The sequence below is a fragment of the Diachasma alloeum genome, unplaced genomic scaffold, assembly GCF_001412515.2.
Source record: "Diachasma alloeum isolate Michigan unplaced genomic scaffold, Dall2.0 Dall_scaffold_00359, whole genome shotgun sequence".
NCBI classification, from domain to species: Eukaryota; Metazoa; Arthropoda; class Insecta; order Hymenoptera; family Braconidae; genus Diachasma; species Diachasma alloeum.
In genome coordinates, this window is record NW_021680498.1 from 1,314,973 (window position 1) to 1,333,512 (window position 18,540).

Below are 18,540 nucleotides of genomic sequence, written 5' to 3' on the forward strand. Positions count from 1 at the left end.
TCTTTTTTTGCATAATATGATTTTTTTAAAATAAAACTGCTATTGTTAATTAAAACGCTCATTCAGCAATTTATGCCAAATGAAAAAGCGATTTCATGAAAATTAAAATCTATTGGGGAAAATTTGATTCGAAGAAAAATTTTATGCGAAAAATCACTCCATATGGGCTACATTCAATTTTACATTGTTTCAACACTATTATTATTATTGCCAGTGTATATTATTCAGTCATTCCTTAGCTCGAGTGATCACAATGACATAGGATGAAATAATATATGAGTACTTTTATTCAGAAAAGTAATTTGAAATGTTTAGAAATATTATTTGCTGGCGAATAGCTATTTAATTTCAGGTTCGGTCCATTCTGAACTTTATTCATTGACGCTGAATCTCATGAAAAATATTCAAAAAAATGTCAAACATTTATTTGAAATTTATAGTGAAAAACCTGCTAATATTACGCAAAAATGAATGCAAGTTTTTAGGAATGAAATTAGAATGAATCAAGATGAAACTTTCCCTCTCGTCGATCGAATCCCATATGTAATGTATATCGTATTCCGTATGTTAAAGTAACTGTCGACGATAGTATTCAACATATGAGGCAGTCGGGGCCCGTATAACGCATTTGGACCCGCAGTAGGAACCCTAACCTGACGTAAGCTGACCTCTTCGTACACAGGGATTCGCATCACTCGTGCCTCCTAACGGAACCGCGAAGAAAGTAAATTTCGTGTACCCTTGGCATATCTGAAATTTTCATTTCGAAGATATTCATTCAGAGAATAAATATTCCCAAGAATAAATATTCTGCGGTTGAATGCAATTATTTGGCTTTTGACGATTGACTATTTTGTGATAACGCTTGAGGGAATAGGAAAGTGCGCTAGTGTTTTAAGGTCAGTCTATGCTGGCACCCGCGTTCTCCTCCTATTTCATTTTTTATGCGCTGTTTTTTATCGACTAGTGCACTTGCTACTTGAAAAATAAATAATGACAAATCGGTGGGGCTGACTGCGTCAATTTTCTCGGCGATTTCGCGGGCTTTCGGAAGTGGATGGAAATTGTGAGGAGAAGATGGGAAAATCAAGGGGTGCTGAGAGGCGCGATGATTTTCTCACGGTCAATGGGAATAGGCAGTCAAGTTTGAGGTGTACAAGCAGTTTTTACGGCTTTACAGGGAGCAGAATGTCGATTCGGACCCTTCGCATTATTTCTTTCGCGAATTAATGAAATAATTTGAAAATTTCCATTTTCGAAACTAACGAGCATTTTTAAATAATTTATAAACAATCGATTATCTACAATAAAAAACATTGGCTCGGGATCGTAATAAATTTATTCGTCATAATTTTATCAGAAACGGATTTAATGTCTAAAAAATAAAGCTTTCGGACGTTTGAACAATTTCAATTATTTAAACTTTGCAGATGTGAATTTGAATTTCGATATTGAATCGTTAGAAAACATTTTTAAAATTGGAAAAAAGGAAATAGAATCTTTATCTTTGAAGGAAGATTGATAAAATAATTAAAAAATTGCAACTTCAGAAAATTACCCAGATTTTTTACAAATAATTTATAAACAATTAATTTTAAAAATAGCAATTTTTGGAAATTCCGAGCATTTCCTATAAATAATTCATAAACAATCAATTTTCCACCATAAAATCCAACGAATGTTTAAAAAAATAATAATTCCATGCAAAATGTAATTTTCACAACGCCAAATATCCACGATTTTTTCCAATTTTTCTCACACAATTTAATCAATTGTGGCTCAATCAATCGTGCAGACCGCACCGACCTATAAAAGATCCTCCGATATTCTCAGATTAGTGGCCCCAAACGTCTTAAAACCGAGAAAAAAGAATCTCAATCTCCTCCACTGATTTTTCCCGTGAACCATCATTCTCCTCTCTGAATATTCTACGGTATTGTGTGTGAATGTATCTCCCATTCCTCAAGCCGTACCTCTCACAAGAGGGAAATAGTAAAGTACAAGCCAGAGAGTTCACTGCCACTGGCGCATGGACACCGAGTTCCGGTCGTTGCACGGCATAACGCCGCCACATTATATCTTTTTTTCGTTACTTATTCCCTCTTCCTCGGTCTTGCAACCTCCTTTTAAACGACAATTTCATTGTCCTCTAATCATTGCGCAATTTTTCCAACCGTCTCCCGCGTGTGCGCAGTGCCAGTATTTTTTATTTTCCCCCTTTTACCTCGAGAGCTTTATAATTTGAGAGTATGAAACACGTAGACCTGTCCCGTACACTTCCCATAGTAACGACACACCGGCGCAACTTTACCAATTAAGGGTTTCCGAGCTTGCTATACACCATCATGACATCCGCCATTAGCCATATGCGATTGCATACTCAATTATTAAACAACTTCTTTTACGTGTTTAACCGTGAAGAAGTGAAATAACTGAAAGTGTTTGGATCATGATTTTTTTACTTAGTATCAAATGTGCCTCAATTTACTCCCATCGTATCATTAAATACCGCATAATTATCTGCGGTGGAGCTGGCCAATGAGTAGGAAAAAACCATTTAATGCGTCATTCACGGGAATGAAAAAGAATAATTTTGTTTTAATGGAATATTCATTTGCATACTTCATTTTGCTGTTGGGAGTGGAGATTATTCAGTCTTTAATGAGGATAATTGCTTGATTTTTATTGTTAGTATTGAATGAAATATTTTGACGACAGAATTTGCATTGTGATTTTAATTATTATCTCTTTTATTTGGATTTTTCGGGGGAACTTTTCGCTTAAATTAATGAGTTAGATTTTAAGACATCAGAGGGATATTGGTCAATTAGGTCGATTATTCATTGCACAAAGTAATGTCTTAAATTAAGAAAATGATTTTTCTATTTTTGAGACATGTAAATACTTGAATTTAAGACTTTAATTGACGTAAATTCCAATCTAATGCAAAATATTTGATTTTTGGTATTTAATGACTTAGAAATTCCAAATGTCTTAAATTATGCCAGAATTATGCCAGTCTTGAATTAAGATTGTCATTATTCCCTTTCATCCTCATTTTAAGGAGATAATAAATTTAAGACCTCTGTGAATATTTCAGCGAAATTTTTCGCTCAAGGGAATAAATCGTCTTAAATTCATAAGTTTGATTTTAAGACATCAGGAGAATTTTGGTTATTTTTTTATTTTTGAAACATTTAAATACTTGAATTTAAGCCGTTTAGTTAACGTAAATTCTAATTTAACGAACAATAATTTTTTTTCTATTCAATGTCTTAAAAAGTTCAAATGTCTTAAATTATGCCAGAATTACGTCCAAGTCTTGAATTAGATGACTCAAATCTCAAGACATCTAAAAATGTCTCCCCCACAAAATTTATCGTTTTCGGGAATAAATGAGACAGAAATGAAGTCTTAAATTGAGATTTTTCAAGTGGATTAACTGTTGTTAATGGTCTAATCGCCCAAGGGAAATGAAATAATAATTTTTTTACCTCGCCCATATGATCATCCAGGGCTTTGATTAATTTTCCAAATGAGTATAAAACCCCATCTCCCATTTTTATTCATTTCGATAATTAGGAACATCTCGTATAATTCTCAATTCCTGTAATATCTCGGAGGCGGATCACTCGGACTTAATGACCGTAGTACGACTTGATGTAACTCGACTCCATGTGGACACGGTGGTCCTCCTCCCCCTCTCCACAGTCATGTTCATTCGGATACCTGCGCCCTTCTTTTATGGTATAATAAATAGATGAAGCAATCAAGAGAACTTGAGTATTTTCTTCGATATAATTTCACCGAATGCCGCAATATCTCAGAATATTCCGATTGGATGTGACTTTAATGCGATGCAGTCGGTCAATTTTGGTTTCTACATCCCGATATTCAGTTCGAAAATTAATTCATGGCGCATTCACACGCTCCACCGTAAATTTTACAGTGGATCCACGGTAGATTCTCACGCACATCTTGTTTGACATCTCTGTTATGAATTTTGATTTTGAACTCCAGAGCTGTGCCAACATTGTCCAGTGCGGTCTATTTTATTTGATTCTGAAGTAAAATGTCCGAATGAGGGGGAATTGTAGACACACGGAGAGAAATATTCAATAAAAATTACGTATCTTTTCCGTAATTCCGGAGCGAAATGTGGTTGTAGGAATTTTACGGAACTGTCACGGAATTTTTCCAGAGCGTTCGGTAGTTTTTATCTGAATCTCCTGTGAAAAATTACCATACCGTCACGTAAATTTTCTGAGTCGATTCCGTAATCGGTGAGCGAGTTGTGAGTTCCGTGATTTTTACTGAATATTTCTTTCCGTGCACGGGTAAAGAAAAAATTGAAATTTCATGGATAGTTGACTATTGTAATTTTCAGGAGAGTGACATTGAATTAGATTTATTCATTTTTTGGTAGGGGACGGTAGGGCAAAATGAAACAGCAAGAAAATCTTGTGATCTAAGGGAGATAGAACGATTTTCATGGAAACCTTTTTTGTAGAGAATTTTACAAGCTACAAAAAAGGTCCTCTTCAAAAATGTCCTATCTCCTTTAGATGACGAGATTTTCCCACTGTTTCATTTTGCCCCGTGTTTCATTTTGCCCCATGCTCCCCTATATAAATGTACAAATTTGTTTGTATATAAGTATTCGATAATGATTTGCTCCTGTAATTCGCCTCGGCTGTTGTGTTTTGAATAGATAAAATACCAAATTAAATTCAGAAAGAAAAAAATACTGAAATTTCACATTTTTGAGCAGCAGGAGGACGAGAATTCCCGAACTCCCTTGAATATTCACTCAAAATGTGATCAGCATCCCCTGATTTTCTCAGAAAATTTTAAATTTTCATGCTAAATTTAAACATTTGACTAAGAATTAAAACTATTTTATTTGACTTTCAAGGAAAATGTCCGAATGAATGGGAATTTTGGACACTGGTAAAGAAAAAAATTGAAATTTCGTGGATAGCTGACTATACTAATTCCCAGGAGAGTGACATTGAATTAGATTTATTCATTTTTTGTTATATAAATGTATAAATTTGCTTGTACATAAGTATTCTATAATTATTTGACCCTATAATTGGCCTCGGCTCTTCGGTCTTTAATAAATAAAATACCAAATTAGATTCAGAGAGGAAAAAATACTGAAATTTCAATTACGAAATTCTTCCAAATTTCGGTAGAACTACGTCACAAAAATTTGCAAAAACTGCAGCCGAAATTTCTCCCAAAAAATATTCAAAATTGCATATTTCCGGATTTTCGCTGGCCCACGCCAGAATACCCTCCACTGTAATTCCCCAAATTCATCCAATCTCATCCTCAAATATTCACCATCATCATGACAGCATTCCTCACTCAAATTATCATGACAATCGCCATGTTTTTGTAATCTCACCCCGGAGTTACGCCTGGTGAGTAACAAACTAACTCCATCGAGAGAGTCCACTTTTGCGCCTGAAATGCAATTTTCCATGGATTCTATCTCTCCGCTGAATCTCCCGCATTTCCAATGTCTAGGCATACCTGACCCATTTGAAATACTGGCGACTCCCCTCCACCTCGAAAACAAACGATGCGTCCCTCCCATTGAATGCAGTCCTCCTCCGGGGAGCGACGCCGACAAACATCCCATATCTTTGTGTGAATTGAGTGTGTATACCTGTTGAGACGGAGACACTCACAATAAGTATCATTGCGAATTAGTCGGGTTTGTTGAGCCCTTTCGTCACCCTTTGCGGGACAATAAACAGATTATTCAAGGGGTAAACGATCGTTATAGGGATGAACCTCTGCCATTATTGACTCGTTTACATTTAGGGATTATCTGGAGTGTCTGGATATTTACCCTAACGACGTTATGAAAATTCTTTCATTTTTAATTTCTTTTTAATGTACATTTTTGCAAATTTTTTAAATTAAGTTTTGTGAGGGAAATTTGGAAAAAATCATGAATATTTAGCGTCATCAAAACTACATTTTCTACAGAATTATTATTTTTTTAAACATTCGTTGTTTATAAATAAATAATTGAAATTGTTTAAACTTCCGAAAACCTAATTTTTTTAGGCCCAAAATCGACTTTTGGTAAAATTCGGAACATGAATGAATTTGTTACGATTCCAAACAAATTATTTTTATGGTGGAAAATTGATTGCTCATAAATTATTTATACAAAATGCTAGCAATTTTGAAAAATTGCAATTTTTTAATTATTTCATCAATCTTCTTCCAAAAATAAGCTTTTCACTATCGTGATTCAAACACTGACCTGCAAATTTTTAATAATAAAATCATTCTACAATAATGTTATTATTTAAAAAATCAAATGAAAGCTCTGATGTTCGACTACAAAAGTAGAAAAGCATGTCACTGGCGAAAAAAAGCCAAAGTACATCATTACGCAGCGTTTGGTCTACCTACTCGTGTGATACTGCTGCCGCCAGGCGCGAGAGTGGAGAACTACTGCTCAAATAAAACCGTAAAGGCAGTAGGAAAGAAATATGAATAAGAAAATAAAAATAAATAAATACATTCGTCATCTTTCCACAGAATCGAGAGAAATATTTTTTGAATAAATTGATTTTTAAAGATAAAATGGAAACTAAAAGATGGAGTGGAAATAATTCACCAGAAAAATCTGAAACAACTACCTGAATAGTCCTTGACAATCAAATCGAATAACCAACTCTCAGCGAGACTGAATGAAGCCCCGGGAATATTAAAAGTCATCCTCTCCTAACTGCACTGTTAATTTCTAATATCCTATATATAACGTTAAACCGTGCGCCACGAGCCAGCGCTATTGCATAACATCTCTCCATAGCTCTTGGCCTTGACTTTGCCTCTTAGTTACGACGACGACAGACGGTTGAGAGATTTCGCAAGCAACTCCGTGGCTACAGTATCTTTTTCCGCAAATGCGACACGAGTTGTTGTTTATAGCGCACACTGACGTTGGTACTCAATAAGTGGGCGTAATTATGCCTTCTGCGATTGTCGAAAATAATGTGAAGATTTTTTAAAATGCAATATCGATTTTTCCGTCGAGTTTGTCTATATTTCTAATTTTTCATTTAATTTTTTTTCCTCTTTTTTGTTTTTCTGCATTTGTTTTTCCTTTGATATTCAACTCGGTGTTGAGAAAATTCATGTATTCCGCGGGATTTTGAATAATGATGGAAGGAATGTGAGGGATTTGTTGGAATTGAAGAATAATTCATGAAAAATTCAATCTAATTTCAATTTTAATTATTATATTCCAATTATAATTTCATAAATTATTGGAATTTTCAATCAAAACGTGAATATTAGTACCAAAGGCTGAATTTCGAATAATGATTATCATTTTTATGAAATAATTCAACTGAAATTTGAAATTTCCACTGATTTTTCCATCAAATTATGAAATTTTAATGAACATATTTTTTAAAAATTCATCCAAAATTCTTCAAAAGTGTATTATTTGGCTGAAATCTCAAAAATATATTGAAATACACTCCAATCTCAAAATTTTATAAAGATTGTTCCCTGAAAAAAAAAACAAAAAAATTCAAAAAACAACTAATAAAATTAATTAAAAAATTGAAGAATTTCTTAAAATAGAAAAAAAATTTAAGACTGTCCCGTCCAATGGCGGCACACCATAAAAATTATCTTTGAAGATATTTTTATGTTTTCATCTGCGCTGGAGTCCCTGGGGGGTTGACCCTTAATCCAAATCCGGCGATATTCATTCCACTGAGAATGAGAATAAATAGCCAAGGGGACAGGTAAAACTTCAGATTTTCCGAGATTAACTAAAGATCCCCGACCTCCCCCGAAAAGTCATAATTTACGCTGGGCTGTTTGAGCCTGCGGGATACAATCTCAACTGCGCTGTACGTATCCACCGGTGTCGTGGCTGGTAGTTGCAGGCATCGAAGTCTCCCGCTCTCACATTACTATCCAACATGAATATAAACGTGCAAGTTACTTTTTACCTCTCAACCTTGACGATGTACATTTCCCCCTCATAACGATTGGATTAAGACATTCTTGGTTGTACTTTTGAGACGTTTATGCACTCGAATTGAAAAAAATCGGAGTATTTGGAATTCAGAACATTTTTTAAATATTTTAAATTGATCAGATTTTAGAATCAATTTGACATATTTTTAGTGTTTAAAATCCATTTTGTATGAGGACAGTTTTGACAGAGTTTTTAAGACATTTATGTCCTCGAATTTGAAAAATTCTTGACTACCTCAGATTTAAGACATTTTTCATGCCTAATTTCTTGATTTAAGACATTTTGAAAACATCTATTTTCAATACATCAGGTTTTAAGACATTCTATACGCAACATTAAGCTATTTTTTTTGTTTAAAATCAGAGTATTTGCAAATGGGGCAATGTCAAATTAGGACAGTTTTGTCTGAGTTTTCAAGACATTTATGTCCCTGAATTGAAATAATTCTTGAATACCTCAGGTGAAATTCTTGAATTAAGTTCATACCCGGTCAGCATTATCTAAATTAAATTTCCCAAAATAGTGATATTTTTTCAAACATTTCCCTCTTATAAATAAATAATAATACTTGAAAAAAAATTCTTGATTTTTTCACATCTAATGAAAAAAAATTCAGATTTTAATCTTCGATTACAATGGAAATGTTGATGTCTACACAAGACACTGGGTTAAATCCTGCTTTTTAAACATTTCTTCTTTGAAAAACCAAAACGATAATCAAATTGGGAAAAGATTAGAATTCCGAATCTAATCGAGTTTTCTGCAATTTTTTTGCAGTTTCCAATAATCTTTGAATTTACCGTAAGGGTACAGCTGCTTTAAATCGAGAGGCATCTAATATTATAATACAATCCATTGCAATTTAAAACAACCTCAAAAAACCATTAGAACTAATTTGTTCGGGGACGCAAAAACCTTTTATTTTCCGCTCAATAATTCTCTTTCATTAACTCCTCCCCCTCTCCTGATGTAGTGACCGCTACATGTTCACACTACACGCGAGCCATCGCCAAGACAGCGTCTATCGTCACGAGTTTTGTCTCTCTTCAATATATTTGACATCTCCCTCGAATCCATTGTCACGCGTTTACCTTTGTGTGAATTTATAGCAAATCTAATTCATCTAGTAATGAGTACAAGAAATTACGTCATTAAATTTTTTTTTCTAATTTTCTGATGATCGTATTTCATTTGACTGCACTGGCAGAAAAAATAAGATTTTGTAGATGATCTGGTAATAATTTTCCCGAGAGCGGTATTAATTTTGATTTAGGGGGAACGAAATAATAAAATGTCAATTTTTTGAAAATGTAAATATTCGGTTCCAAATTACGATGAATCTTCAATTAATTTTCATGGAATAATTAAACTGCAATTTACAATTTCCATTGATTGTCCCATAAAATTTTTCATTTTTAATTAAGAAATTCATTGAAATTTCGGTGGAATTAAATTGCTGTTTCTGTGTCATTGTTTATTTGCTATTTATATGAAAAATTAATTGTTATAAAAGTATGGGGCGGGCGATAATTCAAATATTGGATACAGAATTTAAATTTTTTGACTGCAAAAACGAAAAATAGTTGTTTGTTCATAAGACTGTAATTTTCCACTCGAAAATGAATTATCATCAACAATACTGAAGAGACATTTTACACAAACTTCACCACAATATCTCTATCCACATCAGCTTCAATTTAAAATTAATTTCCGATTTGAATCTTTGAAATCTTCAGATTTCCGTCAAAATTCACTGAAATTCCAAATTTTTCACCAGCAAGAAGACGAAAATTCCCCAACTTACTTGAATTTCCAATTAATTAATAACTCCAGACTATATTTATCTGAATTCTCTAGATTTCTATTCGTTTTCATGGAATAATTGAACAGGAATTTACTCTTTCCATTGATTTTCCAATAAAATGTTAAATTTCAAATGAAAAATTTCTTGAAATTGCAGCCAAAAATTTTCAACAGTGATATTATGAAAATGAACCACTATTCATTGAGTTATCCATTTCAAATTGATTATGACCAATACAAAACAGACAAATGCCCCCAAATTCCACCCAAATCCCTCGCCATTCCGTTAAATCAGTAGCGAAGTGGTAAAACGGTCCATTCGATTTTGGCTATTGACAGTTTCCACCGAATATCTCGAAATCTAAGGGAGTTCGCAAAATTGTTATCAAAACCTTTTTAGTAGCACTCAATTTGCTGCACAAAAAAGGTCATTAAAAGAATTTCGCTATCTCCCTTAAATTCGAAAACATTTCTGAAAAACTCACCTGAAGACTAAATTGTCTTAAACCGTTTGACCACTTCGCTACTGAAATTAGAACTGAATTTCCCCGTTTCCCCCATTTAAAGTAGAACAGCCATGTTCATACTACTTAAAATACTCCTCCGGCAATCACCAATTCCCAACAAACCCCAATCCCCCGTCACTCTCATCAATTCCCCAACGACAAACCCACTAATTCCAAAAAAATTAATTCCCCACCCACGACCCGTGGAACAACCCGAGGGGGGGCCGTTATCCCCATCCACCGTCTCGCTGCGGCTAGTCAGGTAGCCCACGACATTGCGCCCGGCAAAAACGAGAAACGTAGTTGTATTATTAAGAAAAGCCCCAACGAATACAAGGCGAACGTTATGCGCCGTTGTATGGGTTGAAGTAGCAACGGTAGAGGACCGCAAGCGCCTTGACGATCCGGTTGTTCTGTTCTCCACCTCGTCTCTCTCTCTCTCCCTCATTCTGTTCCCTCGTCCAACGAAGACAGACCCGCCGGTGGGGGTGGGGGCCGGGGGGCCGGGGCCAGCAGGTACAGGTAATGCCGTAGCAGCACGAATTCACCGGAGTGGGGGATGCGACTCCTCACGGTCGGGGCCCGGGGTCCGACATCACGACGAAGCCCCAGTTGCTCGCGAGATACCAAACCGAGCTCTTGGAGTGTCGTTACCAGCCAATACCACACCTTTTTCAGATACTTTTTTTTTCCCCTCTCACACTCTCGCAACGATAACTGTACATCGCTGCGAACGCTCGTGTGTGGAGACATCCAAGGACATTAAAAAATATTTAACATCTCGGGGTTTATTTATTTCGCTTGACAATAGTCACTGGATTTAACGTATTTTTTTTTTTTTTTCATGTGTGAATGTCAATGTTCTCCAGGGGATGGTCGCCGGATGATGGCAACTGTCATTCGGTAGTTCCGGGAGATTATTATTTATGAAGAAACTCGAGTTTGTTTGTGGTGTTGTGAAGGGACTTGTGTGAATTCTGTCGGAAATAGACTGGGGACATAATGCCGAAGATATTTTTGATTAAAAATCGACTGCATCAGCAGCAGCTGAGGTTGCTGGAGGCACAGCATCTCAGCAAATCACCACCGCCGGGCAGTGGGAAGGACAGTCCACTCGGTGGGTCTGAGCCCATCAGTCTTATTGTTAATAAGCATCAATGTAAGTTCAGCGGGTTTTTTAAAATTCTTTTGTATTGATGGGTTGGCCGGAGAGGGACAGGTGTGGGGGTAGATAGGGTACCTGTCGACCCGCACGCAGGTGTTCCAGTCACTATCTAGTCGGTTTTGCCCCTTTATTTTTTATCTCGCGGGATTAATTGACTTTTTTTCGGTTGAAAATGAATTTTTTCCGCGGATTTTATAGACGGCTTCTCTTGTCTAGTGTCGCTTGCGCCCGTGGCACTTGACCTTTAACTGCACATGCATTTCTCGAGAAGTTAATTTATTAATAGAAAATGGAGAGGTTTTTTCCTCGTGTCGATGATTAATTGGTCATTATTTTATTTCTCGGATGTAGCGGGCGATTGTAATTCATCTCGCGGAGATTTTAACGAGTGAGTAAGCCGCGGAATGTCACGTGAACATTCTTTTTTTTTTTTTTAAATTGTGGATCTGTCCGGATTTGAATTTCCCCGGAGTTGTCTTCGCGGGAGGCGCAGGCGTCTTAAAATGGACGCCGCGACGCTGTCCCTTCTTCGTGAGAGTCATTGGCTGTCGCCATTCGTGACCGGTATGAAACGTTAAACCAGCGGGACAATTTTCTTGGATTTTTTTTAAAACGTGTTGTGACCCCTCATGCCTCTCGCTGATTCTTCATTCCATGCACGCGCATTCCAGTTAATTCTCAGGGCCAAACCAATATGGCCGACGACCACGAAACATTACGTCGGAGATTAGTTTGAAGCTTTTGCGGGGGAAATTGAGTCTAGGTTTTGGGATTTTGGAGACTTGGAAGTTTTTAGTTGCGAGGAAATTTCGAGACATTTTGGCATTGGAAATTGGAGGGTTTGGGGGGAAATGGATGGGGACTGGAGATTTTAGTTTAGTTAGTCCATGAAAGGTGATAGAAATGAGGAAAATTCTCGTGTTTGTACAGATCAAAATTTTGGAATTGCATTAATTTTTCAGTGAAATTGGAATTTCCATCATATTTTTGCCCTTTAAATCGAAATTAATGTCTTTCTGCTGAAGATTAATGGTGAACTGTTCACTCTATTTTGAAATTTTTTACGAAATTTCAGAAAAAAATCTCTGCCGTTCAGTATTAAAACGCTATTTATTCCGAATGAAACATGTTGTTGAAATAAAAATGATCCACTTCTTGAAGTGAGATTAATTGGGCACTAATTGAGTGAAGGGGAAGGATAATATACTGTTAACAACAAAGGATAAATTTCAGAGATATTAAAAAAAGATATTAAAAAATTTCCAAGTTATTAAAAAAAATACTCGAAGCGTAAATAAATTAATCTTGAAACAGGAAAAAATGATAAAATCTCCTAAAAACCTAAATATTCTGAATTCCAAAACCGATAACTGGAAATGTGGGTTAATTAGTTCAGGTTTGAGCACAAAGTACTTCGAATTAAACTTTTTTGCCCGATAAAAAAAAATTTGATTAATTGGAAAAATATTGTCTCAAATTAATTTTTAGCTCGTCATTGAAGACCTTTGTTCCAAAAAGGTCTTACGACAGGGGACAAAAATGAAACCCTATTTACTCCAAATGAGACGTCTTTCTTGAAATAAAAATATTCGATTTCTTAAACTGAGATCATTCGAAAGGGGTAAAATTAAAGATTAATTGAACATTAATTAAATGAACGGTCAGGATAATATACTTTTCGCAATAAAGGGGTTGTGAATTTCATTGAGATAAAATTATAAATTCCAGAGATATTAACAAAAAAACTTGAAGCGTAAATAAATTAATCTTGAAACAGGAAAAAATGATAAAATCTAGAACAGAAATATTTCTAAAAACCTAAATGTTCTAAATTCCAAAACCAATAACTGGAAATGTAGGTTAATTAGCCTAGGATCGAGCAGAAATTCCTGTAAATTACAATTTTTTTGGTTGACAAAAAAATCTGAATTAATTTGAAAATTGATGTATCAAATTAATTTTTAAGACACTATCTCAAATTAATTGAACATTAATGGAGTGAAGGGGCAGGACAATTCATTTTTAGCAACAGAAATTATAAATTTCATTGAGATAAAGTTATAAATTCCAGAGATATTAAAAAAATACTTGAAGTATAAATAAATGGCTCTTGAAACAGGAAAAAATCATTAAATCTAGACTAAAATATTCTTAAAAAACTCAAATGTTCTGAACTACAAACCCAGTAACTGAAAATGTGGATTAATTATCCTAGGTTTGGGTGTAATTGAAAGAAAATCGCGGATTAATCGGAAAAATTATGTCTGAAATTAATTTTTAAGACACTTATTCAAGACGTCGGTTCCAAAAACGTCTTAAAACAGGGGCCAAAGTGTCTTAATTGACGCCCTTGTGTCTCATTTTAAAACCCTATTTCTCCGTGACCAACAATAATCTCTTTTGCGATTTGTTTTCACTTTTTATTATCAACAGTCTTTACGCTCAACCGTGACTCTTAAAAGTGAGAAGAGAAGAGACCCTGACCGAAATTCCCCCCGCGAGTTACCGCTGGAACAATGAGACTATGGGGGCCAAGTGCAGATGATCTTTATCGTAAATCAACGGAATTGACTGTTTTCAAAAAAAAAAAAAACGAGAGCAAAAAATTTGAATGCAGGCTTTTCTTTTATTCCGCCGAGGGGATAATGGCTCGCTCAAGTGGAGGAGCTCAGGTAGACAACAGGTATTCAACAGATGCCAAAAATCATCACAAAAAGGTCGACGGGGGTGAATGGGATACTGATTTTCTCACGCCCACGGGGTTTCTGGTCAAAATTCCCAGGGAAGAGATTTTTTGTAGCGCTTCTCGACATTTTTAGAGATTTAAGTAAAAGTGGGGCAAAACGGGTTGTTTTTTAATGTTAAAATTCAATATTTTTCTTGCAAATAATATTTTTGCTTGAGAAAAATAAAAAGGACCCATTTTGCCCCGATCTTTCTCAAAATACTTCCAGTGATCGGCTCAAATGGGGCAAAATGGGTCGGTTTTTTTTTCCATTTAGACTGAATTTTCATTTTTTTCGCAATAAAAAAAAATTAATAATTTTCTTTTAAAAAACGGTCGAGAAAAATCTAGATCGTCTCAACTGGGGCAGAATGGGTCACATTTTTTAATCTCGACTCGGAATTCACCGTGTTATTACAAAAAATTGAATGATAATTTTTTTCAAAAATAAATCTGAGAAAATTAAAAAACGACCCATTTTGCCCCGACCTAAATCCAGCCAAAACAGTTTCAACTGGGGCAGAACAAATTGTTTCCTTCAAAATTTGGTTTAAAATTTCGTCAACTTCTTCATAAAAACGAAGTTTTTAAAAAATGAAAACAGACCCTGGGGCAAAATGGATCGGCTTTTTCTTATATTCAAAATTTTCATTCTGTTCCCTAAAAATTGCAAAAACAAAAATGACCCATTTTGCTCCGGTCTTTCTCGAAATACAGCCAAAATCGTTACAAATGGGGTAAAATGGGTCACTTTTTCGCGATTTGAATAGAAATTTTCCTGTTTTTACGTCTGATTTCCCCAATTTCTCAATGAAAAATAGTTTTCTAAAATGAGAACAATGATCTTGTTTATTTATCATCTGAAATTAGTCAGTACGCTCGACTCGCGGTCGGTGTGTCACCTTGCCAACCCACGCACGATACCGCTACATAAATGGCGGCCGCCTATTCTCGCGTATACATGTACAAATGACTCATACACGTATGAATTGACATCAAAGTGTGAATAAAAAAAAAATGTTGGCTAACGTTTGACGAATCATCGTTAGAACTTAAACTTGTCTTTTTCCCTCTTCATTATTTACGAACGGAATTAAATCCTAGGAATAATTGACCATTCAACCTGTTCTACTGATTCCAACAAGTGCACACAAGTGCATGGGTATATGCTCCCCTCGGTTCACGCTCCAGGGGCGATCCAAAGTGCCGCACTGCAGGTGCATCCATTAGCATCACAGTGGACTGTGACAATAGCTCGAGGATTTTTTGCTTCATTTTCAGCGACTGAAGGATGAAATTGTAAATTTTTTCTGTTTCATTCGGCTTGAGACTGGATAATTCAAGCGGGGGGGGATTTATTAGAGGAGAAAACACAATCCGTTGGGAATTATCTAACAGCTCTCGAATTCATAAACTTGTTCTGCTCGAAGAATGAAGGATTTCGCAATTGGCGATTTCACTCCTTGACCTTCGGGACACTTTTTCGCGCGGGATTCGTGATTGAAATTACCTCCAACAATTGCAATTAAAAAAAAATTACGATTGAATAAAATTCATGCGCTAATTTGTTCGGTAATAATTTCTTGAGAGTAATTGAAACGATTCCTCAAAAATTCCGGACGACACGCGTGTGAATTTTGTAACGCGCAAATTCTCTTTATCTAACGACACGAGTCCACGAGTTTGGAGCACCCGGAGGACGCTCTGATGACGCAATCGATTGCGTCAATGGTCGTTAGAAAGTACCCGCGAGGAGGGGGGGAGGTCTTCGAAAACATGATTTTGTCGCGAACTAAAATTTGAAACTAGAAACAGCTTGTGTACCGGTGAAATACCAGTTCTCGGGAGACACATGCGTTACCGCCCCTTTAAATGCCTGTAATTAATACCGAAACGAGGAATAAAAAGAGAATATCGGAGTCCTTGGTCGAGCCAATGGCTTCCTGGTTTCCGCTTGGGCGCTGTCCCGTCTGTCCTCGTACTCCATTCACAATTGTAACCAAGACCGCAAGACGACGATGTCAAAGTCAAGAGAACGTTATGCCATTCTTTTCCAATGTAATTATCGACGTCCGATGTAACAGGATCAATGAAATAATGCGACGGAGGCGGTTATTACCGAGAATGTAACAGTTTTCAAGAGGAAGTTGCGGAATTTTGTAACTGCGGTCGATGAACTGGGAGATGGAGTATTTTAGATTCAAGGTCATAGAATATCGAGAGATACTGAGTTGTAGAACGAGATAAGGTAATTTAAAATTGAGATGGCGAAATATTTGAGACCTGAAGCCCAGTTGACTTGTTCGGTTCGGAATTTTTCGTTTAACAATTAGTTTTTTTCAGATATCTCGGAATTGAAGGGAAATAGCGAAATTTTTGTAACGACATTTTTTGTAGCTCTTGATTTTCCCTACAAAAAAGGTCCCTACAAGAATCGCGCTATCTCCCTCCGATGCGGAGATATTCCTAAAAAACTGTCGACCCTCTACTGCGAAGAGTATTTTCCCCACCACGCGGTCTCTCAAGCAAACCCAATGGTCCCCTCTCCCCCCATTTCGTGTCTCCTTTAATTCACCTCGTTGAATACCTTTTCAGATCGCGACAAAACCGAGGATGATCGTGCCACGACCCCGGAGTCCCTCCGGAGTACCAGTCCACCAAGTTCACCCCCGCCACAATGGCAGCCCTCAGCCCCAACAACCACGACCTCCCCCCGTCGTTTCATCTCCAGCATCCTGGGGGGCGACGTCCCCTACGGCAGCCGAGGTCACGTCCTCACCCGTGCGGAGCGCAAAGAGTACAGTAGTCCCCTGGTGGTGCCCTCCACCGACAAACTCCCCGGGAAATCCGAGAGAATCGAGCTTCCTCGACCGCCCACCCCGCCTTCCACCCCCAGGATCGAGCCTCCAACGCGGGTCTCCGTGATCCAACGAGTGCCCCCTCAAACAAAGCCCAGAAAAGAGCACGCGAAGGTGGAGGTGCCAGCCTCCCAGGAACCCGAGCAGGACCAGCCGATCGACTATGCCGTCCCCAAGCGGAAAGAAGACGTCGACGAAGAGCGAGGACGGGAGGGAGCCAAGGCCTCCCGAACCTTCGGCAACTCGATTGCAAGACCGCTCTTGGCGATGCGACTGTCGGCCCCGGGCACCCTCCAGGCAGCCGCCGGTCACGGAAGGTCCACCAACTCCTCGAACACGGGCTCCTCCTCAGGATCCAGCAACAACTCCTCGACATCTGGCGGCAGCTCCTCCGGCTCTGGCGGTCTGAGTTTCTCCTCCTCCGGCGGTGGCGGGGGTGGCGGTGGCGCCATGGGCGGCGCCGGCGGCGGCATGAACCCAGGCGGCAATGGCGGCCGAGGGAACTACGGCCCCAGCTCACCTCCCACAGGCTCATTACCCCCATTTTACGAGTCTCTCAAGGGCGGAAACAATCTCGCTAATTTCGCCAATCAATATGGCAGTCAAGGAAACAATTTTCTGACGCCGACCTCCGTCGGAATGGAGTGCGACACGGGTCAGCAGGACCTCAACTCCCAACACTCCTATGGCGCCCAGGAGGGCAAGCAGTATCAGCTGCTCCAGAACATGGCGTCCTATGGGCTTGTTCTCAAGGAGGAGGATGAGGACCTCTCGTCTGTCTACAAACTCCAGCCGGATTTGCTGTCCGCCCAGTACGGGGGGTATGACGTCACTGACTCTGGCATGATGGTGGACATGGTGACGGGGACCATGGTGGACCCCCTTCAGTTCACAGCGACGCTGACCTTCAGCTCCCCCTCGGACCACAACGCCCTCTTGGAGAGTCTGTCCGACGCAGCTGATCTGTTTCTTCCTAGGCTTCCTGCGGACGACGGCAATGATCTCCTCGAGGAGTCACTGCACTCGCCGGCCTCGGCCGCCAGTGGCATCAATCAGGAGGGCCAGATGACGACACCCGTCGAGCCCAGTGTCGACCCCTTCCCGGAGCACGGGATTCCCCTGTCGAGAGCCTTCGACGGCGCCGGGAGGCACTACAACCCGTCCCACTATTCCAATAAATTGTCTGGGATTACGTATCCTGAGGGGGGCTATCAGCCTGTGGGGAAGGAACGGTCTGAGCTGGGGATTCATATCAATCAGGGCCATCAACAGGAGCCTCAACTGCAGCAACTGCAGATCCAGGTGCAGATGCAGCAGCAGCAGGGACAGCAGGCCAGGTCTCCTCATCAGCAGCATCATCAGGGGCTGCTCAGTCCGGGGTTGAATTTTCCAGGAAGCGGTGAGTTGATTTTTTTTGTTAAGCGTGCTGCTTCGGGGGGGGGGTTGATCCAATTACA

The 18,540-nt window shown here is 38.2% G+C and overlaps 1 protein-coding gene across 2 annotated transcripts in view; it reads left to right on the forward strand.

The window, feature by feature from the left end:
• Positions 1-11,176: 11,176 nt before the first annotated feature.
• LOC107041247 overlaps positions 11,177-18,540 on the forward strand; it is a 12,144-nt gene continuing 4,780 nt past the window's right edge. For both annotated transcript variants that reach the window (XM_015261703.2, XM_015261704.2), the window contains exons 1-2: positions 11,177-11,494; positions 16,821-18,482. In XM_015261703.2, the coding sequence (XP_015117189.1) occupies positions 11,338-11,494; positions 16,821-18,482 (1,819 nt within the window). In that variant the 5' untranslated portion in view covers positions 11,177-11,337. The remainder of the gene's footprint in view (positions 11,495-16,820; positions 18,483-18,540) is intronic.